This window comes from Pseudophryne corroboree, chromosome 4 (genome assembly GCF_028390025.1).
Source record: "Pseudophryne corroboree isolate aPseCor3 chromosome 4, aPseCor3.hap2, whole genome shotgun sequence".
Taxonomy (NCBI): Eukaryota; Metazoa; Chordata; class Amphibia; order Anura; family Myobatrachidae; genus Pseudophryne; species Pseudophryne corroboree.
The window spans coordinates 761,333,958-761,360,911 of record NC_086447.1 but is presented as its reverse complement, the minus strand read 5'-3'; the positions used below and the strand labels follow the sequence as shown (position 1 = coordinate 761,360,911).

Sequence of the window (26,954 nt, the reverse complement as noted above, 5' to 3'; positions counted from 1 at the left end):
AAGGAGTCATTTTAACCCAAAGAAGATCGAGGGGGGACAGATAGGAAGTAACTGGATACCTATAAGACCGGTGGGTTTCCACAAATGTGGCACTGATAAATGCACAACTTGTCTACATACAAATAAGAAAGCAACTGAATTTAGTTCATATAAAAACGGAGAAAAATTCCAGATTAAAAGCTTTATTAACTGTAGATCAAAGTTTGTTATATATGTTGTGCAATGTGGTTGTGGGAAACAATATGTGGGACGTACGACACGTATGCTACATACGAGGTTCATGGAGCATTGGAGGAATATAAACAAGAACGTTAGAATGCATCCCTTGTCCAACCATATTGCACGTGGGGGGGATAGATTTAATACTCTCTGTCGAAGGGAGGCTTATTGGATTTTCAGATTGGGGACTATGTGTCCCGATGGTCTGAATGACACGGTCGAATTGAACCATATCAGGTAAAGTTTGGTCTAATGGGAGTTTGTTGGTCTGTGAGAACTTTTCTATAGTTGGTAATCAATAACATAACTAATAATTATAAATTAAATTAAATGAGTATTGTTTGAGTGGATGTGAGATCCCATCAATAAGCTGGTTGTGGGAAGTTATTGAGTATTTTCTTCTTAAAATAAATATAAGTATGGGAATTAATAAATAAAATAGTTGGGTGCTACTAAATTGCCCAACCCCCCACTTTGTTTTCTGAGGGGGACGGATAACGAAGTGGAACCCTATGGGAAGGGTAACGTTTTGGATCTGTACCCCGGATTATGTATTTGATCTATACTCATTATGGAAAATGTGGTACACAACCAGTTAATTTTGTTGTTTGAAATACTATGCTCATAGTTAAATTTTTGATATGATCAGGTACTATGCTAAAATTAAATAAGCAATAAAGAAAACATAAGACACCAATATAAATATAAAATTAACAACTAATATATATATATATATATATATATATATATATATATAATAGAAAATACATATAAAAAATAAAAAAATAAAAAATATAAAGAATATATTTTTCTTTATATAGGTTTTTGGACTTAATAGGATTAAGGAGTTAATAGTTAGAATAGAATCATTGCCCCTTTTTAGATGGTCCAAATATATGGATGTGTGTAGGTTGTATTTAGACATCTATATATTCATTTATATACTTGGACAGGTAATATGCTGTGCCAAATCGGAATTGATGTTATAAAATGAGGATGTAAGAAGAGCCATATAGAACATGGCGTGTATATGTCTATAGTAGAGTACTGTATGTTTTTTAAAATGTGATTTTAGTTAAATGCTGCTCTGCTCCTAGATAAAGGATTGCATCAAATTATATGCTATTAAGGAATTCTAATCCCGCCGAACCCGCTGGGGTTTTATATAAATAATATACGTCTAACTGGGAAACCAGCTGTATGATACCAATAGAGTCTGAATAGCTGTGATTGATGGCTAGGATCGGACTAAGCTATACACAGCTGGTCAGTATCAAGATCAGTATTACTGACGTGAATAGTAAGGAACGAGGCGTGAAGCGCACAAAAGACGCGCATGCGCACTGGACATATTGCGGGTATAAAAAGGAGCCGGGTGACAGGTGTTAAACATCAGACTGAGGAAGCTGCCGATGCCCGTAGGCAGTGAAACGCGTCTCTTCACTTCACCTGCCAGTGACAACTTCACTTACCACTGCCGAGTATCAGGAGGAATTTGGATGTATCTCCGGATAGGGCTCACTACGAACGGTTAATCAGCACCAGAGCAGGGAGAACTACAGAATCAGTAACCTGAGGCGTAGTGGTAATTAAAACCTAAAAACATGGCCATGTTTATATAAATTGTGACTTTATTCACTAATTCTACTGCTCCAAAAAGCTATGCATTACTAAATTATTGCTAACTGGATCAGCGTCACTTTAAAGTGAGGAGGGGGAGAAAGGAAAAAAAGCCATTGGATAATACACGGACTGTGTGTGGCAAATGCAAACCCTTTCCACCTATGATATATCTCACTTAGTGTCATAATATCCAGCTCAAGATTACCACTATTTCAAGACATGATTTAGCAGAGAACCGAGTGGAAATAAGTAATCAAACCACGGACTCAGCTGCTGTAACCTTTGTAGCAATTAAATGCAACATTAGGATTCATTGTAACCATTGTATCCTCTTTGCACTAAAAGGGCTAGCAAAATTGTTATAAGGAGCAGAGCATTGAATGTTTTATTATATGCAATATGAAATATTAATGTGGTTTTAGTAATTCTATTTGTAAATTTGTTGTCAAAGCAAGTGAAATATTTTTTATTAGTTTCGGTACTATAATAATACTAGTGGAAATTTTATAATTGAGATAAAAATTTATCAATAAATTGATTATAATAAGAAATCTGCAAGCGCTGTCTGTAGTTTTTTTGTTTTTAGTTTCTTTTATATCTGTAGAGGGTTGGGAATTCCCTCTGTGTACAGTGAGCTGCATGCAGATTTAAGACATATACATGTGGTTTAATTGAACAAATCTAATTATATTGGCGCTAGGGGAGCTACTTCAGTGTAGTTGTTTTTTTTGTTTCTGTTTGTAAATATACCAAAGGTTTTAACAAAGTTCAGGAGGGAAACATTTTTCAAAGGAAGAGAAGTATTAGAACTCGAGGACATACACTGAAACTGCAGGGAGGCAGGTTCAGGGGAAATTTAAGGAAAAATTATTTCACAGAAAGGGTAGTGGATAAGTGGAATAGCCTCCCATCAGAGGTGGTAGAGGCCAAGACTGTAGAGCAATTTAAACATGCTTGGGATAGGCATATGAATATCCTTACAAAGAATTAAGGTTCAAAAAGGGTTGCAATTACCTAAAGGATAAAAAAAAATGGGCAGACTAGATGGGCCAAGTGGTTCTTATCTGCCGTCAAATTCTATGTAACAGGGTCCGTTTCTTTACCCCGATTTAGCGCACCTGCGTTTTCCGGGGTGGTTGTTGAAACCGCCCTCTTAATAAGGGAGGGCGTTCCAAAATCTGTTTCTACCAACCAGGTTACGCGCTAGGAAGCCAGTTACGGCAGCTCATTATCACAGAATTTGGCGTGCCTATGTAGTTTGGTGGGAAGCTCGGACGTTTCCGACATCTTTCAAGTTATCCACTCTTGTAATATTTTTACAGACTGGGTTAGGTGGAGGACTACGTTTCTACACTCAAGGTGCAGGTCTTTGCCTTGTCAATTTACTTTCACAGGCGTTTGGCTCTTTTGCTGACTGTACACACTTTTCGGCAAGGTCTCCATTTATACCTCCTACTACGCCATGGGACTTGAATCTGGTTTTAGATTTAATTTTTTTCTTACAATCTTCATCTTTGGAACCCTTACAACAAGTGGATGTAAAGTTTTTCACTTGGAAAAGAGTTTCTCTTAGCCTCAGCAAGGCGTGCTTTAACATTGGGTGCCTTCTCATGCAAGCCACCGTAGCTGGTGATTTTTATGCTCATACAGCGAAACTTCGCACAAATTCCGTTTCCTTACCAAAGTTGTTACACATCACTTAATCAATCATAGTTCCTGTGTTATCAGTAGGTTCAGGAACTTCAGTTACTTGAGATGTTGTACGCGCAGTACGCGTTTATGTAGGCCAAACATCAACTGTACGTAAAACAGACACACAGTTTGTTCTCTGTCATGTAGTTCACTTGGCTTTCTCAGCTTCCAAGCAGGCCTTATAACATACGTCAGGCTTAGCATCATCATAGGCTACAACCGCCTGCATCAGTGTCAGACCATTCCACACGTTCTTGGGAACGTCATTGGCCGGCTACAACCGCCTGCATCAGTGTCAGACCATTCCACACGTTCCTTGTGAACGTCATACGCAGCAGGTAGTGGACCTTCTAAGTAACAACTTAGACGAGCTGCTACAGGGTCATCGGTGCATGACCATCAGTGCACACGTGGTGCGCTTTTGCAAGTTTGCTACGTTTACGGCATCAGCATATAGCTTTGGCCGTCTAGTGTTACAGGTGCCAAACAGCTCTCCCGCACAAGGGGGAAACTTTGGTACGTCCCAAGAGTACTCCAGTGACCCCTAGTGGATGAAAAAGAAAATAGGATTTTGGTACTTTCCAGGTAAATCCTTTTCTTTGAATCCATAGGGGGCACTGGACGCCCACCTAGAGCAGTTTTACCTGTCTTCTGGTAAGCTCAGTGGATCTTATGGGAACACATTATCACTAATGGATACGATGTTACGGTGATATCTATTATCGTGTCAACTGCTTAGTTGTCAGTTACGTTATGTGTCAACTTTAGTGTTGACCGGTATAATTTACGTTATGTGTCAACTTTAGGGTTGACCGTTATATTATAATATTATATGTAATTCTCTATGGTTCATCCTCTCTATCGCTCCTGTTCGGCTCAGTAAAAATACTGAAGTTTCTATGGGAGTATGGAGGGGGTGACCAGTTACTAATTTAAATATTTAAATGTGCCATTCCCGGCTACGCCCCGTCCATATTCCAAGAGTACCCCAGTGCCCCCTATGGATTCAAAGAAAAGGATTTACCTGGTAAGTACCAAAATCCTATTTTTGTTTCTGTGCAAGGTAAATATTGGCTGCTTTATTTTTACACTACAATTTAGATTTCAGTTTGAACACACACAGTTTTTCCCATCAGAGGAAGATTTTGCTATTGCGATCAACCTTGAATTGGTCCCATGATCTTTTGCTCCTGCTTTATACTTACATTGGCATGCAGGGTTTTATGCGTGTCTGTTACAGGCATTCAAATGTCTTGTGTGTAAGAAGATTGGACAATTACTAAAGCATTGGGGTGATCAGCCTTACTCGCAGACATGAGACCTTTGCCATTATGCTAGATGGGGGATGTTAAGTCTTAAGAGGGGATACACAAGGAGAGATCTGTGCTTAAAATCTAAGCAATCTGACTAGACTAGTATGCCCCACAGCGATAGCGATGCGTTGCCTCATGCATCGCTATCACCGGTGCTAGATTGGCCTGCATGCAGGCACAATCTAGCACATCGCTCATTTCACTCGCTGGGTGAAATGAGCGCCCCCCTTCACTCGCTCAGCACACATCGCGCTGTGTGCTGAGCGGGGGTAGAGATGTGTGCTGGGCGATCTGTGTCAGATTGCTCGGCACACATCTCTCCCCGTGTGTACTGCCCATTACTTGCAGATTATATCCGTTACTAGAGTTCTTCTTTAGTTACCTACATAATAGTTTCAAGACAGAAAGCCTGGTCAAGGAAGTAACCAATGTTCTACCCCTTGATTGACCTCTTTTCTGTTCTCTTGCAGTCATGCTTGAAGGCGCAGCAGAAAATGTATTACAACAGGATTTCTGCCACGCTGTTAAATTAGCGGTGAAGCAAACAAATCAAATAATTCAGGTTATAGAGGAACTCGCTAGAAAGCACGGGAAAGAGAAGAGGGTTGTGGAGAAAATGTTCACACCTCCTGCTGAGATTATAGACGTTTCAAAAAGGTGAGTAGAATGCACTGAACAAATGTTACAACGTGCCTGACATCAAGTTTGAAAAATTATCATTTCATCAGTCAGAACCCAGCGATCGGTTGTATTTTAAGAGCTTGCTGCTTGTGACTTGGTCCGTCTGTGTCTTTATCTAAATCTGTCATTAAAAGTTGGTGAATGAAAACCCTGGGAAGAGGTCTGCCTGTACCAGCCCTTAGTGCATGGGGATAGGCGATAGAGGGAAGGGGGATATATTTTTAAATAAATTGTATACCTAGTTTGTGGTATAGATACAGTATTGCAACATTCGTAAGAGCTTAACTACAACAAGCCTTTTACCACGCCTGCACTGAGAGGTTCATTGTGCCCCTCCAATCTATCATGTATGTCTTGGGCTTTATATTAGACAGTGGTGGGAACTGAAGTTCCTGTGACATTAGTGCTCATGTGATCATTCAGAGCCAATGTGAAGTTACGGAATGCTTCCCAACAGCACACAGATCTTACGCCTGCTCATACATGGGTTAATCCACACTCCACAATAGAAACAAAAGTTTGTTAATGTCTTCAGATATTAGTATGCTGTTGTGTGTTGATAAGACAGCTTTACAGTTAATGCTTTCATTTAATGTCAGGCGTAATATTATAATATTATTGGATGGTGGAGTACAACAATGGTTAGCATTGCTGTGTCACAGGGCTGTGGTGTAAAGGATGCTGCTGTAAGTAGGTATTCTTGTAAAACTTAACATTTTGTTTTGAAGTCTATCTCCTCCCCTCTACATGCCCCCCACAGCCACCACCAATCGAAGATCTGTTAATATTGAGCTTCTAGAACAGACCTGAGCTAACATATCAGCAAAATCAGGGTATGGATGCTGTGTCCTACAAATAGTCAGAGGAGCAGATTTAGCAGAGGGTACCAATATCCTCTTTTCTTATTCAGCCTATTTGGGGAAATTACTTATCTTGGGGATTTGCCACTGTCTGTTTTGTTGCTGGCCATCTTTTGTGGATGTGAGAGACTACCATGAGGCTATCTGTCCTATGCAAGGAAGACAGTCTATCCACACAGATGACAAAGCTCTAGCTAACATCCAAGAGGTAGAGAGTCTTCCTTTCCCAATGTGGGATTTTGACCCAGTGTAGGGAGATGGAACGGTTACCACAATAATGTCTGGCATTTCTGCAAGGTTCACATTCATAGTTGCCCCAGCTTTGGAACACCGTTCCAAACCGGGTCAGACCAGGGACTGACCCCTTTCCACAGCGGCACCGATCTGGGTTATTCCTGGATCGGCGCCGTTCACATTGCACACGTATGCAGTGCCTGCGCTAGAAGATGACTTCATCTCCATGCGCCAGGAAAACGTCTCTCCCCATGCAGTGAATGAGTACCAGGTCGAACAACCTGGGTTACCTGTTTCCACTGCAGCTCACCCGGGTCCCTTCTGTGTAAAACCCCACTCAGTGACTGGATTCCCGAGTGACTGGACACGGGTGGAGCTGTTTCCGCTGACAAAAATCCTGGGTTCAGGGTGGTCATTCTGAGTTGATCGCTCGCTAGCTGCATTTAGCAGCCGTGCAAACGCTAAGCCGCCGCCCTCTGGGAGTGTATTTTAGCTTAGCAGAAGTGCGAACGAAAGGATCGCAGAGCGGCTACAAAATAATTTTGTGCAGTTTCAGAGTAGCTCCAGACCTACTCCTAGCTTGCGATCACTGCAGACTATTCAGTTCCTGTTTTGATGTCATGAACACGCCCTGTGTTCGGCCAGCCACGCCTGCGTTTCCCCAGCCACGCCTGCGTTTTTATCTGGTACGCCTGCGTTTTTTCGCATACTCCCTGAAAACGGTCAGTTGACACCCAGAAACGCCCTCTTCCTGTTAATCACTCTGCGGCCAGCAGTGTGACTGAAAAGCTTAGCTAGACCTTGTGTGAAACTACATCGTTCGTTGTAATAATATGACGCGCATGCGCAGAAGTGCCGTTTTTTTTGCCTGATCGCTGCGACCGAAATCTGCTAGCGAACAACTCGGAATGACCCCCCATGCGCGCTCATGTACAATAACACAGGAATTTCAAGCCAGTGGAAATAGGGGTATAACGTTGCCCTTGGCAAAACCATGCTGCGCTGCAGACTTAAATTGTGCTGATAATTGTATCGTTGGGAGAACAGTGTCCTATCTCGTATCTAAATATCCGTGTATAAATAAAGCTGTTCAGCATTTGTGGGTTACATACAAAGCAGCCAATATTTACCCCACATGCAAAAACAATAATATTAATGTTCTTGCAGTGCAATGTGGTTTGTCCTGGTGCAAAGTTATTTTCTTTTCTCTTACGTCCTAGAGGATGCTGGGGACTCCGTAAGGACCATGGGGTATAGACGGGCTCCGCAGGAGACATGGGCACCTAAAAATAACTTTTCCTATGGGTGTGCACTGGCTCCTCCCTCTATGCCCCTCCTCCAGACCTCAGTTAGATTCTGTGCCCAGAGGAGAAAGGGTACACTGCAGAGAGCTCTCCTGAGTTTTCTGTAGAAAAAGAATTTTGTTAGGTTTTTTATTTTCAGGGAGTCCTGTTGGCAACAGGCTCCCTGCATCGTGGGACTGAGGGGAGAGAAGCAGACCTACTTAACTGATAGGCTCTGCTTCTTAGGCTACTGGACACCATTAGCTCCAGAGGGAGTCGGAACACAGGTCTCACCCTGGGGTTCGTCCCGGAGCCGCGCCGCCGTCCTCCTCACAGATGCCGGAAGATAGAAGCCGGGTGAGTATGAGAAGATAGAAGACATCTCAGGCAGCAGAAGACTTCAGATCTTCGTGAGGTAAGGCACAACACACAGAGGCAGCACTGATGGGTGCAGGGCGCAGGGGGGGGCGCCCTGGGCAGCAATAATCCTCAATTTTGGGCACAATAGAGTATGATTAGGCTGCGGAGGCAGTAAATCACAGATCCCCCGCCATTTTATTACAATTGCACTGGGTTCGAAGCCCGCCGTTGGGAGGGCGGAGCTTGATCCTCAGCACTAACCAGTGCCATTTTCTCCACAGAAGCTGCATGAGAATGCTGGCTTCCCGGTCTCGCCCCTGCTGAACACTTCACAGGCTGGAAAAAGAGGAGGGGAGGCACATTGGTAACGCAGTGAGTGGGAATTTGGATAGTATATAAAAAAGCGCTATCTGGTCATTTTGTTTTTCCAGTGTTATTTGAGCGCTGGGTGTGTGCTGGCATACTCTCTCTCTCTGTCTCTCCAAAGGGCCTGGTTGGGGATTTGTCCCCTTATAGGTATATCCCTGTGTGTGGGGTGTCGGTACGTGCGTGTCGACATGTCTGAGGCGGAAGGCTTCTCCAAGGAGGAGGTGGAGCAAATGAGTGGTGTGTCCCCGTCGGTTGTGCCGACTCAGGAATGGATGGACATGTGGCATATGTTGAATGCAAGTGTGGCTTCTTTACATAAGAGGCTTGATAAGACTGAATCAGGGGAGGCATCAGGGGGTCAATCCTCGGATTGGGCCGACTCACAGGGCCCGTCAGGGTCTCACAAACGTCCCTCGGCACTAATTGTGGACACTACTACCGACACGGACTCTGATTCCAGTGTCGACTATGATGAAGTAAAATTGCACCCTAAGGTGACAAAAAGCATTAGGTGTATGATTGTGGCAATAAGGGATGTGTTGCATATTGCTGATGAACCCTCTGTTCCAGACACGAGGGTACACATGTTTAAGGGAAAGAAACAGATTATAAATTTTCCCACATCTCATGAACTAAATGAGTTCTTTGAAAAGGCTTGGGAGACTCCGGAAAAGAGACCGCAGATCCCCAAAAGAATTTATATGGCATACCCCTTCCCTAAACAGACAGGACAGGGTTCGTTGGGAATCACCTCCCACTGTGGACAAGGCCTTAACGCGCCTATCCAAGAAAGTGGCGCTACCGTCTCCAGACACAGCGACCCTCAAGGATCCTGCGGATCGCAGGCAGGAGACTACTTTAAAGTCTATTTATTCGCATACTGGAGCTGTGCTAAGACCGACAATTGCGTCGGCATGGGTATGTAGCGCAATTTCAGCATGGACAGATGATCTAACGGCTGAATTTGGTACCATGGATAGAGATACTGTATTGTTAATTCTAGCCCATATTAAAGATGCAGTCTTATTTATGAGAAATGCTCAAAGGGATATTGGATTGCTGGCTTCCAGAGCCAATACCATGTCTATCTCAGCGAGAAGATCCTTATGGACTCGCCAATGGACGGGTGATGCGGATTCAAAAAAGCATATGGAAGTCCTACCCTATAAGGGAGACGTATTGTTTGGGCATGGGCTGACGGACCTGGTTTCCACAGCTACCGCAGGTAAGTCAAATTTCTCTAACGTCCTAGTGGATGCTGGGGACTCCGTCAGGACCATGGGGGAATAGCGGGCTCCGCAGGAGACAGGGCACATCTAAAAAAGCTTTTAGGTCACATGGTGCGTACTGGCTCCTCCCCCTATGACCCTCCTCCAAGCCTCAGTTAGGTTTTTGTGCCCGTCCGAGAGGGTGCAATCTAGGTGGCTCTCTTAAAGAGCTGTTTAGAAAAGTTTTTTTTTTAGGTTTCAATCTCAGTGATTCCTGCTGGCAACAGGATCACTGCATCGAGGGACTTAGGGGAGAGATTTCCAACTCACCTGCGTGCAGGATGGATTGGAGTCTTAGGCTACTGGACACTTAGCTCCAGAGGGAGTCGGAACACAGGTCAGCCTGGGGTTCGTCCCGGAGCCGCGCCGCCGATCCCCCTTACAGACGCTGAAGAGACGGCAGAACGGAGGTCCGGAAAACAGGCGGCAGAAGACTCCACAGTCTTCATGAAGGTAGCGCACAGCACTGCAGCTGTGCGCCATTGTTGTCACACGGCTCACTGACTCAGTCACGGAGGGTGCAGGGCGCTGCTGGGGGCGCCCTGGGCAGCAATATAATTACCTTTAGTGGCAAAAGAAATACATCACATATACCCATTAAGGCTATATGTATGTATTTTGACCCAGGCCAGTTTCTTAAAAACCGGGAGAAAAATCCCGCCGAAAAAGGGGCGGAGCTTATTCTCCTCAGCACTCAGCGCCATTTTCCTGCTCAGCTCCGCTGGTGAGGAAGGCTCCCAGGACTCTCCCCTGCACTGCACTACAGAAACAGGGTAACAAAGAGAAGGGGGGCATAAATTGGCGATATTTATATATTAAGAGCGCATATATAGTAAACAACACCTTCTAGGGTTGTTTTTATACATTTATAGCGCTTTTGGTGTGTGCTGGCAAACTCTCCCTCTGTCTCCCCAAAGGGCTAAGGGGTCCTGTCTTCGATTAGAGCATTCCCTGTGTGGCTGCTGTGTGTCGGTACGTGTGTGTCGACATGTATGAGGACGATGTTGGTGTGGAGGCAGAGCAATTGCCGATGATGGTAATGTCACCCCCTAGGGAGTCGACACCGGAATGGATGGCTTTAGTTATGGAATTACGTGATAATGTCAGCACACTGCAAAAGTCAGTTGACGAAATAAGACGCCCGGCAAACCAGTTAGTACCGGTTCAGGCGTCTCAGACACCGTCAGGGGCTGTAAAACGTCCTTTACCTCAGTCAGTCGACACGGGTACCGACACAGATGAATCTAGTGTCGACGGTGAAGAAACAAACGTATTTTCCAATAGGGCCACACGTTATATGATCACGGCAATGAAGGAGGCGTTACAGATCTCTGATACTGCTGGTACCTCAAAAAGGGGTATTATGTGGGGGGTGAAAAAACTACCTGTATTTTTCCCAGAATCAGAGGAATTGAATGATGTGTGTGATGAAGCGTGGGTTACCCCCGATAGAAAAATGCTAATTTCAAAGAAGTTGTTGGCATTATACCCTTTCCCACCAGAGGTTAGGGCGCGCTGGGAAACACCCCCTAAGGTGGATAAGGCGCTCACACGTTTATCAAAGCAAGTGGCGTTGCCGTCTCCTGATACGGCCGCCCTCAAGGATCCAGCAGATAGGAGGCTGGAAACTACACTGAAGAGTATATACACACATACGGGTGTTATACTGCGACCGGCAATAGCCTCAGCCTGGATGTGCAGTGCTGGGGTAGTGTGGTTGGATTCTCTGACTGAAAATATTGAGACCCTGGATAGGGACAGTATTTTATTGACTCTAGAGCAATTAAAGGATGCTTTTCTTTATATGCGAGATGCTCAGAGGGATGTTTGTACTCTAGCATCAAGAGTAAACGCGATGTCCATATCTGCTAGAAGAAGTTTATGGACGCGACAGTGGTCAGGTGATGCGGATTCCAAGAGGCATATGGAAGTATTGCCATATAAAGGAGAAGAATTGTTTGGGGTCGGTCTTTCGGACCTGGTGACCACGGCAACTGCCGGCAAATCCACCTTTTTACCTCAGACCCCTTCACAACAGAAAAAGACACCGTCTTTTCAGCCGCAGTCCTTTCGCTCCTATAAAAAGCGACCAAAAGGACAGTCTTATCTGCCGAGAGGCAGAGGAAAGGGTAAGAAAGGGCAGCACGCAGCCCCTGCCCAGGAACAGAAGCCCGCCCCCGCTTCTACAAAGCCATCAGCATGACGCTGGGGCTTTACAAGCGGACCCAGGAACGGTGGGGGGTCGACTCAAGATTTTCAGCAATCAATGGGCTCACTCACAAGTGGACCCGTGGGTCCTGCAGATAATATCTCAGGGTTACATGCTGGAGTTCGAAAGGTTTCCCCCTCGCCGGTTCCTAAAGTCTGCTTTACCAACGTCTCCCTCAGAAAGGACGTCGGTTTTGGAAGCCATTCACAAGCTGTATTCTCAGCAGGTGATAGTCAAGGTACCCCTCCTACAACAGGGAAAGGGGTATTATTCCACACTATTTGTGGTACCGAAGCCGGACGGTTCGGTAAGACCTATTCTAAATCTGAAATCCTTGAACCTGTACATACAGAAATTCAAGTTCAAGATGGAGTCACTCAGAGCAGTGATAGCGAATCTGGAAGAAGGGGACTTCATGGTGTCCCTGGACATAAAGGATGCTTATCTGCATGTCCCAATTTACCCCTCACACCAAGGGTATCTCAGGTTCGTGATACAAGACTGTCATTATCAGTTTCAAACGATGCCGTTTGGTTTGTCCACGGCCCCTCGGGTCTTTACCAAGGTAATGACCGAAATGATGGTTCTTCTACGAAGAAAAGGCGTATTAATTATCCCTTACTTGGACGATCTCCTGATAAGGGCAAAGTCCAGAGAACAGCTGGAAGTCGGTGTAGCACTAACCCAGGTAGTGCTTCAGCAACACGGGTGGATTCTGAATCTTCCAAAATCTCAATTGACCCCGACAACTCGTCTGCTGTTCCTGGGAATGATTCTGGACACGGTTCAGAAAAAGGTGTTTCTCCCGGAGGAGAAAGCAAGGGAGTTATCCGAACTTGTCAGGAACCTCCTAAAACCAGGAACGGTGTCAGTACATCAATGCACAAGAGTCCTGGGAAAGATGGTGGCTTCGTACGAAGCGATTCCATTCGGCAGATTCCATGCACGGACATTTCAGTGGGATCTGCTGGACAAATGGTCCGGATCGCATCTGCACATGCATCAGCGGATAGCACTGTCACCAAGAACAAGGTTGTCTCTCCTGTGGTGGCTGCAGACTGCCCATCTGTTAGTGGGCCGCAGATTCGGCATACAGGACTGGGTCCTGGTGACTACGGATGCCAGCCTACGAGGTTGGGGAGCAGTCACAAAGGGAAGAAACTTCCAGGGCGTGTGGTCAAACCTGGAGACGTCTCTTCACATAAATATACTGGAGCTAAGAGCGATCTACAATGCTCTAAGTCTGGCAAAACCGCTGCTTCAGGGTCAGCCGGTGTTGATCCAGTCCGACAACATCACGGCAGTCGCCCACGTGAACCGACAAGGCGGCACGAGAAGCAGGAGTGCAATGGCAGAAGCGGCAAGGATTCTGCGCTGGGCGGAGAATCATGTCATAGCACTGTCAGCAGTGTTCATCCCGGGAGTGGACAACTGGGAAGCAGATTTCCTCAGCAGACACGACCTTCACCCGGGAGAGTGGGGACTTCATCCAGAAGTTTTCCACATGATTGTGAACCGTTGGGAAAAACCAAAGGTAGACATGATGGCGTCTCGCCTCAACAAAAAATTGGACAGGTATTGCGCCAGGTCAAGAGACCCTCAGGCAATAGCTGTGGACGCTCTGGTAACACCGTGGGTGTACCAATCAGTGTATGTGTTCCCTCCTCTGCCTCTCATACCAAAGGTACTGAGAATTATACGGAAAAGAGGAGTAAGAACGATACTGGTGGCTCCGGACTGGCCAAGGAGAACTTGGTATCCGGAACTTCAAGAGATGCTCACGGAGGATCCGTGGCCTCTACCTCTAAGAAGGGATCTGCTTCAGCAGGGACCTTGTATGTTCCAAGACTTACCGCGTCTGCGTTTGACGGCATGGCGGTTGAACGCCGGATTCTAAAAGAAAAGGGCATTCCAGAGGAAGTTATTCCTACCTTGATTAAGGCTAGGAAGGAAGTGACTGTACAACATTATCACCGCATTTGGCGAAAATATGTTGCGTGGTGTGAGGCCAAGAAGGCTCCAACGGAAGAATTTCAATTGGGTCGATTCTTACATTTCCTGCAAGCAGGATTGTCTATGGGCCTAAAATTGGGGTCTATTAAAGTTCAAATTTCGGCCTTATCAATTTTCTTCCAGAAGGAATTGGCGTCAGTGCCTGAAGTACAAACTTTTGTCAAAGGTGTACTACATATACAACCCCCAATAGTGCCTCCAGTGGCACCGTGGGATTTGAACGTGGTTCTAAATTTTCTCAAATCTCATTGGTTTGAGCCGTTAAAATCGGTAGAATTAAAATACCTTACATGGAAGGTAACCATGCTGTTGGCCCTGGCTTCTGCCAGGAGAGTTTCAGAGTTGGCAGCTTTGTCATACAAGAGCCCATATCTGATATTCCATTCGGACAGGGCAGAATTGAGGACACGTCCTCAATTTCTCCCTAAGGTGGTTTCGGCATTTCACTTAAACCAGCCTATTGTGGTGCCTGCGGCTACTAGCGACTTGGAGGACTCCAAGTTACTGGACGTTGTCAGAGCATTAAAAATATATATTTCAAGGACAGCTGGAGTCAGAAAAACTGACTCGTTGTTTACATTGTATGCACCCAACAAGATGGGTGCTCCTGCGTCTAAACAGACGATTGCACGTTGGATCTGTAGCACAATCCAACTTGCACATTCTGTGGCAGGCGTGCCACAGCCTAAATCTGTAAAGGCCCACTCCACAAGGAAGGTGGGCTCATCTTGGGCGGCTGCCCGAGGAGTCTCGGCATTACAACTTTGCCGAGCAGCTACGTGGTCAGGGGAGAACACGTTTGTAAAATTTTACAAATTTGATACTCTGGCTAAAGAGGACCTGGAGTTCTCTCATTCGGTGCTGCAGAGTCATTTGGGAGCTTTGGTATAATCCCCATGGTCCTGACGGAGTCCCCAGCATCCACTAGGACGTTAGAGAAAATAAGAATTTACTTACCGATAATTCTATTTCTCATAGTCCGTAGTGGATGCTGGGCGCCCATCCCAAGTGCGGATTGTCTGCAATGCTTGTACATAGTTATTGTTACAAAATCGGGTTATTACTGTTGTTGTGAGCCATCTTTTCAGAGGCTACTTCGTTTTGTTATCATACTGTTAACTGGGTTCAGATCACCAGTTGTACGGTGTGATTAGTGTGGCTGGTATGAGTCTTACCCGGGATTCAAGATCCTTCCTTATTGTGTACGCTCGTCCGGGCACAGTACCTAACTGAGGCTTGGAGGAGGGTCATAGGGGGAGGAGCCAGTACGCACCATGTGACCTAAAAGCTTTTTTAGATGTGCCCTGTCTCCTGCGGAGCCCGCTATTCCCCCATGGTCCTGACGGAGTCCCCAGCATCCACTACGGACTATGAGAAATAGAATTATCGGTAAGTAAGTTCTTATTTTTTTACCATTTATTCCCCAACAGCAAAAGAAAATACCACCGTATCAGATGCAGTCCTTTCGGTTGCAAAAGTCCAGAAGAGGTCGGGGGTCCTCCTTCCTTGCCAGAGGTAAGGCTAGAGGGAAAAGAGCACCCGCTTCGGGCGGTGCCCAGGAAAAAAAAGTCCTCCCTGGCTACTACAAAATCCTCGGCATGACGCTGGGGCTCCCCTGCGGGACTCCGCACCGGTGGGGTCACGTCTTCGACTTTTCAGCCAGGCCTGGGTCAGCTCAGACCTGAATCCTTGGGTGTTGGAAATAGTTTCCCAGGGTTACAAACTGGAATTCGAGGAGGTGCCCCCGCGACGATTTTTCAAGTCGGCATTACCAGCTTCTACACCAGATCGGAATGTAGTGTTAGCTGCAATTCAAACGCTGTGTCTACAGCAAGTAATTATCAGGGTTCCCTTGAACCAGCAGGGAAGAGGCTACTACTCAACCCTCTTTGTGGTCCCGAAACCGGACGGTTCGGTAAGACCTATTTTGAATCTAAAATCCCTAAACCTGTACATGAAAAGATTCAAATTCAAGATGGAATCGCTCAGGGCGATTATAGCCAGTATGGAGGAGGGGGAGTTTATGGTGTCACTGGACATAAAGGATGCGTACCTTCATGTCCCCATATATCCCTCTTATCAGGAGTACCTGAGATTCGCTGTACAGGATTGTCATTACCAATTTCAGACGTTGCCGTTTGGGCTTTCCACGGCCCCAAGGATTTTCACCAAGATAATGGCGGAAATGATGGTGGTCCTGCGCAAGCATGGAGTCACAATTATCCCATACTTGGACGATCTCCTGATAAAGGCGAGATCAAGAGAGAAATTGCTGAGCAGTGTAACGCTCTCTCTGAGAGTGCTCCAGCAACACGGTTGGATTCTGAATATACCGAAGTCACAGTTGATTCCGACAACTCGACTAACGTTCCTAGGTATGATACTGGATACGGAAAAAATGAAGGTTTTTCTCCCGTTGGAAAAAGCCCAGGACATCCAGAACATGGTCAGAGACCTGCTAAAACCGAAAAGGGTGTCAGTTCATCAATGCACTCGAGTTCTGGGAAAAATGGTGGCGGCCTACGAGGCCATCCCCTTCGGCAGGTTCCATGTGAGGACGTTTCAATGGGACCTTCTGGACAAATGGTCCGGGTCGCATCTGCACTTACATCGGAAAATAACTCTGTCCCCAGGGGCCAGGGTGTCTCTCCTATGGTGGCTGCGAAGTGCTCACTTGCTGGAGGGTCGCAGGTTCGGAATTCAGGACTGGATCCTGGTAACCACGGACGCGAGCCTCCGAGGGTGGGGAGCAGTCACCCAAGGAAGAAATTTTCAGGGACTGTGGTCAGACCAGGAGTCCTGTCTACACATCAATGTGTTGGAACTCAGGGCCATATACAACGGCCTTCGACAAGCGGAGAGTCTTCTTCGAAACCTACCAGTTCTGATTCAATCGGACAATGTCACAGCAGTGGCTCATGTGAACCGCCAAGGCGGGACAAGAAGCAGAGTCGCGATGGCGGAAGCCACAAGGATTCTTCGCTGGGCGGAAAATCACGTAAGCGCTCTGTCGGCTGTCTTCATTCCGGGAGTGGACAACTGGGAAGCAGACTTCCTCAGCAAACACGATCTCCATCCAGGGGATTGGGGACTTCATCAAGAAGTATTTGCAGACATAACACGTCTTTGGGGAATTCCTCAAATAGACATGATGGCGTCACTCCTCAACAAAAAGCTTCCGAGGTATTGTGCCAGGTCTCGGGACCCTCAGGCAGTAGCAGTAGACGCCCTGGTAACGCCGTGGGTGTTCCACTCGGTCTACGTGTTTCCTCCTCTTCCTCTCATCACAAAAGTGTTGAGGATCATAAGGCGAAGAAGAGTACAGACGATTCTCGTTGTCCAGACTGGCCTCGAAGGGCCTGGTAACTCAGATCTTCAAGAGATGCTCACAGGAGATCCCTGGCCTCTCCCTCTGAGGGAGGACCTGTTGCAACAGGGGCCCTGTATATTCCAAGACTTACCGCGGTTATGTTTGACGGCTTGGCGGTTGAACGCCGAATCCTAGCGGAGAAGGGGATTCCGGAGGAGGTCATCCCTACTTTAATAAAGGCTAGGAAGGAGGTGACGGTGAAACATTATCACCGTATCTGGCGAAAGTATGTGTCTTGGTGTGAAACCAAGAACGCGCCTACGAAAGATTTTCATCTGGGGCATTTTCTCCACTACCTGCAGACAGGAGTGGATATGGTACTGAAATTAGGTTCTGTTAAGGTACAAATTTCGGCCCTTTCGATTTTCTTTCAGAAGGAATTGGCTTCTCTTCCAGAAGTCCAGACATTTGTAAAGGGAGTGCTGCACATCCAGCCTCCTTATGTGCCTCCAGTGGCACCGTGGGACCTGAACGTGGTGTTGCAGTTCCTAAAATCACACTGGTTTGAACCACTTAACAAGGTTGAGTTGAAATTCCTTACCTGGAAGGTGGTCATGTTGTTGGCCTTGGCATCGGCAAGGCAAGTGTCAGAATTGGCGGCCTTGTCTCACAAGAGCCCCTACTTGATTTTTCATGTGGATAGAGCGGAATTGAGGACACGCCCTCAATTTTTGCCTAAGGTGGTTTCTTCATTCCATCTGAACCAACCTATCGTGGTGCCTGTGGCTCCGAGTGACTTGGAGGATTCCAGGTCCCTGGACGTAGTCAGGGCTTTGAAGATTTATGTAGCCAGAACGGCTAAACTTAGGAAAACAGAAGCACTGTTTGTCCTGTATGCTGCTAATAAGATTGGCGCACCTGCTTCGAAGCAGACTATTGCTCGCTGGATCTGTAATACGATTCAGCAGGCTCATTCTACGGCTGGATTGCCGGTTCCAAGTTTGGCTAAGACCCATTCCACTAGGAAGGTGGGCTCTTCTTGGGCGGCTGCCCGAGGCGTCTCGGCATTACAGCTTTGCCGTGCGGCGACTTGGTCGGGGTCAAACACCTTTGCTAAATTCTACAAGTTTGATACCCTGGCTGATGAGTACCTAGCTTTTGCTCAGTCGGTGCTGCAGAGTCATTCGCACTTTCCCGCCCGATTGGGAGCATTGGTATAAACCCCATGGTCCTTACGGAGTCCCCAGCATCCTCTAGGACGTAAGAGAAAATAAGATTTTAAACCTACCGGTAAATCTATTTCTCCTAGTCTGTAGAGGATGCTGGGCGCCCGTCCCAGTGCGGAAACTCTGCAAGACTTGTATATAGTTGTTGCTTACATAAGGGTTATGTTACAGTTGGAGTCGGTCTTGGACCGTCACTGTTGTTGTTCATACGGTTAACTGGTTATGTATGTTCCAGGTTACATGGTATGATTGGTGTGGGCTGGTATGAATCTTGCCCTTGGATTTTTAAATCCTGCCTTGTATTGTCCATCTCCTCTGGGCACAGTTCTCTGAGGTCTGGAGGAGGGGCATAGAGGGAGGAGCCAGTGCACACCCATAGGAAAAGTTCTTTTTAGGTGCCCATGTCTCCTGCGGAGCCCGTCTTTACCCCATGGTCCTTACGGAGTCCCCAGCATCCTCTACAGACTAGGAGAAATAGATTTACCGGTAGGTTTAAAATCTTATTTTTACAGCACAGTGGTAATTAGATGTGTGTCATAGGATACCACTATCCAACAAAAATAATAAGGCACTCTTTATGCATGTTTTTTGTTTGTGTAAACATTTTTCATATTGTCTGAAAGTGAACATGTAGAGTGCTGCAGATAACATTAGTACAGTTTTGGACGGGATAGTACAAAGTACCACTGACATTGAAATGACAAAGCAGTAAGTCAGTTGAAGTTACTGGTAAATAGGGTAACATTTTCCTCTTGTCTTAAAATATAAGCAAACCTACAGTGTATATAGGAATATTGACTGGCATAAGGATTGTCTGAATTCAGGATTTGAGTTCAAAGATCAGTATTTATATTCCACTAAATAATTATTAAAGCAAAGGCTATCTCTTAGTTCCAGTATATTTTAATTTGAAATCTTATAAATATTATTTGACAGATATATTTTTTTCTGAATATTCCCACTTCTTGTAAATGCAAATTAGTGTGAAATATATTTCTAAGACATTTCTTTATTCTTATTTCTTAAGTAAGCTCTTTAGACATTCAAGTCACTGGAGTTTTGTACAGGTCTTTCTGACCTACAGTATAGGATTCCTCCACTAGGTGGTGCTTCGTGGACATTACATATAAGGAATAGCTCTATATTTATACTAAAGAACTGTTGTATAATTCTGACAGTCAAACTGTGTTCACATTAATTCTAGATATGTGTCCCCTTTGCTTAAAACAATGATCTGCTTTGTTTATCATGTGGGTGTGTAAAGTGTGCTGTGGTTTTTAAGCACTTTATGTATAAAACTGTCTATTGCTTGTAGCTTAATTGAAACAGAATTTTACAGCAGAAAAGTAACCTACATGTCACTGCACTTTGCCATTTTTTGTGTTAGGGTTTCTTTGTAATGCATTAAAAGTAAAACTTGTGTTTACTTTCCTTCACCCACCCTCCGGTCAGTCTTGCATCTGAGAAGATATATGCAGTCTTTTCTGATTTCACCCATGACAAGGTAAATCTCATAAGACCATTAGTAATGTTTTTTACTTGTATGTTTGTAAATCCATGAAATTGTCAGTTCTGGTCATTAAATAAATCTCCAAATGAGCGGTAACCGCACAATGCTTTTGCTGTGCATTCATACGCCCTTCTTTCCCTCAAAAGCATATGGCGATGCAATGTAATGATGCATCTCACCGCTGTGTACACTATAAGATCTACTATACGATTGTGCAGCATAATGTTTCATTCACCATGTCAGCCGTGGAATTGTCCCATTGGACATGCAGCACATCCATAGTGATAATTCAGTGATCGACAGCTTGGGGGTTCACACTATGGGGGTAATTCAATTAAATTTGGTAAACGCACCCACAAGAAAAATGGGAGTTTACTGCAATGTTATGCTTTATGATGGCATCGTGCAATTCATTTGCAGCCCTGTTTTTTTTATCCACGGGTGCACTAATTCGTTTTAATGCGTAAAACACATGGATCCGGTATACGTACCCGTATCAATATGTTTTTTGTGGCTGCAAAATTGGTTTAGTTATCAAAGATTTTTTTTTTCTTGCCTGCAGCAGGTAAAGAAAAAGTCCCTGAGGCTGCTGGCTTTCACTGCTAATTGAATTCCCCTGTATACAATGAAGGGAATTTTATTGCCTGCAAACAGGTTGCTGGGGGGGGGGGGGGTTGCAAGTTGCCGTTGCAAAGGCATGTGAATGCTGGCAACAGCATCAAGCTCGTCCGCCGCTGGGCACCTTCTAGTGCTGTGCTCACACGTGTTTGAGCAAAAATCCACAAGTCTGGCGGTCCCATACGTGCAGCATACAGTCGCACTTACTCGCGCCAGGAGCTGCTCGTAGCTAATTTGCACCCTTCCAATATGCACAATCTATTGTACTGATCTGCGTCTGAACAGTATATTGGACAATGGCGCTTAGTATGTACCCAGCTTACAATTACTTTTGACAGTGCTGCTGTGTTTCATATCAGATGCATGCTAAGATCGTTTAATGTATTGCTGTATTCTTCACTTTCAAAACCTATTTTCTTATGAAGCTGCCTAGAACAACATATGGAATACTTATTTTTTTTGTATTGTTGGAGATAAACAAGATTATTAAGAGAGGGTGTCAGAATGAGAGGAGGAGAGAGACACAAGGTGTCGGGAGAGGAAAATAGAAAGAGGGTGTCGGGGAGAGACAAAAAGATTGTGAATACGAATTTGTCACACCCGCTCCCTGTAGAGACAGAAGGCAAAGCTGTCTCTGTCTCAAAGGTAAAACATCCTTTACTGACTTCACTGCTGCTGGGAGACAGCCAGGTAGGGTGCAGAGGGGTGTGGTATGCAAGGTCAACAGTAACTAAGTCGACAGGGTCTCTATGTCGACATTGCTCTAGGTCGACAGGTCAAAAGGTCAACATAGGGTATTTATGTTTTTTTGGTGTCGTCTTCTCCGTACAGTGACCAGGAACCCCAATTAGTGCACCGCGTCCCCTCGCATGCCTCGGGCACTGTCGAAGTCAAAAATATTACATAGAGAGAACATACAGACTCCACACATTGAGTCGCTATGCTTGCAAATACGCGCAGCGAGCACAGCAATATATGGTAACATACGCGTTTACACAGACATGCCACACAGACAGATTCGACACATATTTCATACAGCACATAATTATAATATTTCAAGCGCCAGACATCATAATGTTTTAAAATTATATAATGGAGTAACGTCATGTATGTGTATCATTGCAGCGAAGCAAGATGGCCATGGCGTGTTTGGTATTAAAGCAACCAGATTAATGTGTATATCAATTTGATGCCTGTTATTAAGTTGTAGCTCATTGCAACAAGTAGATATGATTAAATGTATGAAAGCTAAAGTCACTCTTATTAGAACAATAGACATTCCAAGCATGTGATGGACAGGAAACTCAGGCCAGCCCTTTTGATGTCTTCAAGGCTTGCATATGAACTGACCAATGACTCATAATGAATGAGAAAGTTCCCTACCCTAGACTAGAGCACTGCCCCAAAATACATAGTATATAGGTGATCACACACACAGAGCCGGCTGCTGCCTCTTTCCTGTTTGTCCCAGATGATGATGGAGATGCTGTCTGTCCAGTGCCTGCATGATTTTACAGAGAGAGAGAGAGAGTGATATGGAGGGGAGACTTTATATGAGAAAAATATGGTGATGTATTTGCTGGCTGTGGCTGTATTTTGAATTAGATTGTAATAACTGCAAACTGTATAAATTGTAACCATGTAAATATATATAAATATATATATATAGTTATATTATATGTGATACAGTTGCCAGGTTTTAATTCTTTAGGCTTTGTGATAGTGTAGGACCTGCATGAAGGTGGGGTACCTTGAAAATCGGTATGCAGGCTTCCGTGCATTGGCCAATCCACCAACTAAACCCCCATCATTTATTTATTTATTGATGTTGTGAGGACAAGTGAGCTTGCTATGGTGAGTGCTGAATTCTCTATTTTGTATGTATTTGGGTAGGTGGCCATGGGCTGCATGCACCCCACCCTATGAGTGGAGAGTGCAGACACTGCACCCCGCTTCTGGGGTGGCGAGTGCTGTGGTTTTCTATATTTGTTTGTATATATATATATATATATACTGTACATTGTGATATATTGAATACATATCCTTTTAATAACAAATATATACATCAATGAGCTTTGGAACTCAGATAATGTTTGGGTGTATTGTTTTCTCTTATGGGATGCAGTGTTTTGCGATTCATAGCACATGGTAATAAGATGCGCAGGCGTCCACAATATATATTAGTGCGGGCATTTTAAATATTTGTTAGAAAGCAATTTGACATTTACATTACTATTCCCAGTCGTAGTCTGCATGGATCGTTAAGTATGAAAAATGACAAAAAATTGCGAAAAACTCATGTTGACCTTTTGACCTGTCGACCTAGAGACCAGATCCCGTGCAGAGTGGGCCAGGCCAGAGCAATGTTTGCTGCAATGTGGGGGGCCCCAATGTGGTGGCCCTTCGATGACTACCCCATCTGCCCTGCCTGAGTTGCTTAGGGCAGCAACTCTGCTAATGCTGCACTTTTAGAATTGATGGAAAACTATATACACTGCACACCGGCGAAGGAAAGTAATTAATGTTTGTTCTATTGACGGCTATCATTATGTATCTTTTTTTTTTTCTTTTTTATGTTTTTTTTTCTAGATCTCTAGAGATGAAGCTATAAACAAGATTAGGCTACAAACAGAGGAAGTAATAAGAGGTAATAATATAAGTGCCATAAAATGTAGGAAATGTAGTTACTGTGTGCTGGTCACCTTCACCCAGTAGTTGCAACCTTCTTGTGTGTTTAATCATTGTTCATACCAGTTCATCCTATCCATTCATTGGAAACTAGTCTTTATGGCTAAGCATTTTTCAGACATTGGGGGGTAATTGTATCGCCGGGGGCTATCCTATAAGCCCCGATGCAGCGCGCTCCTCTCCCCCGATGCTGGCATTTATTGAGGATTATGCTTCAGGTGCTTCAGGCATAATCCGCGATAAGCAGCTGCCGGAGCCTTGATAACACATGGCCCATGTGTTTTTCGCGCAAGCGTGGGTCTGTTTTCGGACGATGAAAATGGCCTGTAAGAGGTTATCGCTATAATGACCATCTCTCATTAATCACATTATCCGCCCATTTTCACCTGCTGAAAATGGATCGGCTGTAATTGGATACCCCTATTGATTCCTTGTCCACTTTAATGGGTTCTGCCCTCTCAGGAGCCCCTGTATACTACACTCTAACATAGGAGTGGGCAAAATACGGCCCGCGGGCCGGATGCGGCCCGCAAACCGATCCTGCCCGGCCCACTGCCTCCCACCACCGAGCAATGACAAGCGGCCCGACCGGCTGAGCTGCTTGTCATTGCTCTGCACTGCAGTACCTCCAAGCTGCCAGCGGCGCCTCTCTCCCCTGCTGCTCCTGCTGCTGCGTTGTAGCCGATGAGGGGGCGGGGCTACACGGGACATCAGGGGGCGAGGCTACACGGGACAAGAGCCAGACAGCTACAGATCCATCCTTTCTGCCACTGCCAGCCAGGTCAGTAAGTTAATGGGAAAAGTGAAAGAAAGTGTGTGTGTGTGTGTGTGTGTGTGTGTATATTTGTGTGTGCGGGCAGTGGCGTCAGACTGTTTTTAGGTTTGGGGGAGAGATCTTTAGCTCTCGCTGTACCAACCCCTCCCGTGTTCTGTCACTGTCACCCCCCCCCGTGTTCTGTCACTGTCACCCCCCCGTGTTCTGCCACTGTCACCCCCCCGTGTTCTGTCACTGTCACACCCCCCGTGTTCTGTCACTATGTCACACCCCCCGTGTTCTGTCACTGTGTCACCTCCCCGTGTTCTGTCACTGTATCACCCCCCCCCGTGTTCTGTCACTGTGTCACACACCCGTGTTCTGTCACTGTCACCCCCCCTCCCCGTGTTCTGTCACCGTGTCACCCCCACCGTGTTCTGTCACTGTGTCACCCCCCCCGTGTTCTGTCACTGTCACCCCCCCCCCCCGTGTTCTGTCACTGTCACACACCCCGTGTTCTGTCACTGTCACCCCCCCGGTGTTCTGTCACTGTGTCACACCCCCCGTGTTCTGTCACTGTGTCACCTCCCCGTGTTCTGTCACTGTATCACCCCCCCCCCGTGTTCTGTCACTGTGTCACACACCCGTGTTCTGTCACTGTCACCCCCCCCTCCCCGTGTTCTGTCACCGTGTCACCCCCACCGTGTTCTGTCACCGTGTCACACACCCGTGTTCTGTCACTGTCACCCCCCCCCTCCCCGTGTTCTGTCACCGTGTCACACCCCCCGTGTTCTGTCACCGTGTCACACCCCCCGTGTTCTGTCACCGTGTCACCCCCACCGTGTTCTGTCACCGTGTCACCCCCACCGTGTTCTGTCACCGTGTCACCCCCACGGTGTTCTGTCACCGTGTCACCCCCACCGTGTTCTGTCACCGTGTCACCCCCACCGTGTTCTGTCACCGTGTCACCCCCACCGCGTTCTGTCACCGTGTCACCCCCACCGCGTTCTGTCACCGTGTCACCCCCACCGCGTTCTGTCACCGTGTCACCCCCACCGTGTTCTGTCACCGTGTCACCCCCACCGTGTTCTGTCACCGTGTCACCCCCACCGTGTTCTGTCACCGTGTCACCCCCACCGTGTTCTGTCACCGTGTCACCCCCACCGTGTTCTGTCACTGTGTCACCCCCCCCGTGTTCTGTCACCGTGTCACACCTTTCCCCAGGGGCCATAACACACTGGATAATTTGCTTGCTGCACAATAATTATCCTAAATAAAATGTTAATCTGTAAAAAGGCTCTCTACCTGCCGTAATGTGTGTAAAAGGGGCTCTACCTGGTGTAATGTGTGTAAGTGGCGCTGTGTGGCGCAATTTGAATAATGGAGACTATTGTGCAGCCTAATATGAATCTGTATTATTTTTTGCCCACACCCCTTCCACATGAAGCCACGTCCCTATATTTTTGGCAAGTGGGGCGAGCTGCTATTTTGTATGTGGCCCTCGGATACTGACAGGAAATGTCAAGTGGCCCCTCAGCTGAAATAATTGCCCACCCCTGCTCTAACACCATAAAATATCCTTTAGCACAGATTTCTCTGTCATCCATAAGGGATACTGGGGACACTTAGTACGATGGGGTATAGATGGGGTCCAAAGGAGCGGGTGCACTTTAAATTTCTTCAACAGGGTGTGCTGGCTCCTCCCCTCTATGCCCTCCCTCAAAGCTCAGTTTAGAAAAATGTGCCCTCAGGAGCAGATACACACTTTGGAGCTCCAGAGAGTTTCTCTTCTGTTTATTTTAATGTTTGTTATTTTCAGGTAAGCTGGTGGGCAACAGCTTACCTTCACCGAGGGACACTGGGGGGGCGACACTGGCCTGTGTCGGTCCCCCCTGGAGGTGCGGAGTCTGATTCCACTGACAGGACACCGGTCCTGAGGGTCAGAGTACCGCAGGAATTGCGCTCTTGCGCACACACCCGCAGCACGCTGCACAGCCCCCAGTACAGAGCCTGAAGGTCAGCAGAGTGGTGAGTGACAACCGCGGGGGCCCCGGTTCTATGTGCGGCATGATTGCGGGGCGGGCATACGGACTCCCCTTGGGGTGATCCCATAGCCCCCCCACGTGAAACTGGCCAGCGCTTTTTAAAATAGGTGCTTGTACCTCATTTTACACACATTGGGGACTTTTGCCAGTATAAATATACATGTAGCTCCAGCACCATTGCAAGGGGTGAAGCTTCCTCAGTGCGGGACCAGCGGCCTCCTGGCGCCATTTCCTGCACTCTCAGCGTTGCTTCAGGACTGCCAGCTCCTCCAACTGATCCTCCACAGCCAGACACTGGTACAGGGGTGTAGTTAAGGGGGAGAGCCCGCTGTGGACCCTTGTATTAGGCTCCTCACGCACTGTACACCAAATTGCCTCTTTTGTAACTGCACAATTGTTAGTTTCAGGCTGTGTGCTGGTTCCTCCTCTCGGAGTCTCTCCACACATACTGGGCTAGGCAGGCTTGCTTGTACCTGTGTCTCTGTGTATGTATGTGTGTGTGAATGTAAATGTCCTCTGTCAGCATGATTACATAAGTTATTTGCACTATTTGTCACACCATGTTTTCCCCCTCCTTTGCAGATTCTCTCATGTGTGAACAATGCAGTCAGCCTTCACAAGGTAGTGGGGCTTCTGGGGGTGATTTGCAGGAGCCAGCTTGGCTCAGTTCAATTAAAAC

General features: G+C 46.2%; 1 protein-coding gene across 2 annotated transcripts in view; it reads left to right on the top strand.

Moving 5' to 3' along the window:
* The window catches only part of PNPT1 (polyribonucleotide nucleotidyltransferase 1), a 311,784-nt gene that overhangs the window by 128,531 nt on the left and 156,299 nt on the right, over positions 1-26,954 (top strand). For both annotated transcript variants that reach the window (XM_063918199.1, XM_063918198.1), the window contains exons 9-11: positions 5,318-5,504; positions 20,113-20,164; positions 23,378-23,435. In XM_063918199.1, coding sequence (XP_063774269.1) covers positions 5,318-5,504; positions 20,113-20,164; positions 23,378-23,435 — 297 coding nt within the window. The remainder of the gene's footprint in view (positions 1-5,317; positions 5,505-20,112; positions 20,165-23,377; positions 23,436-26,954) is intronic.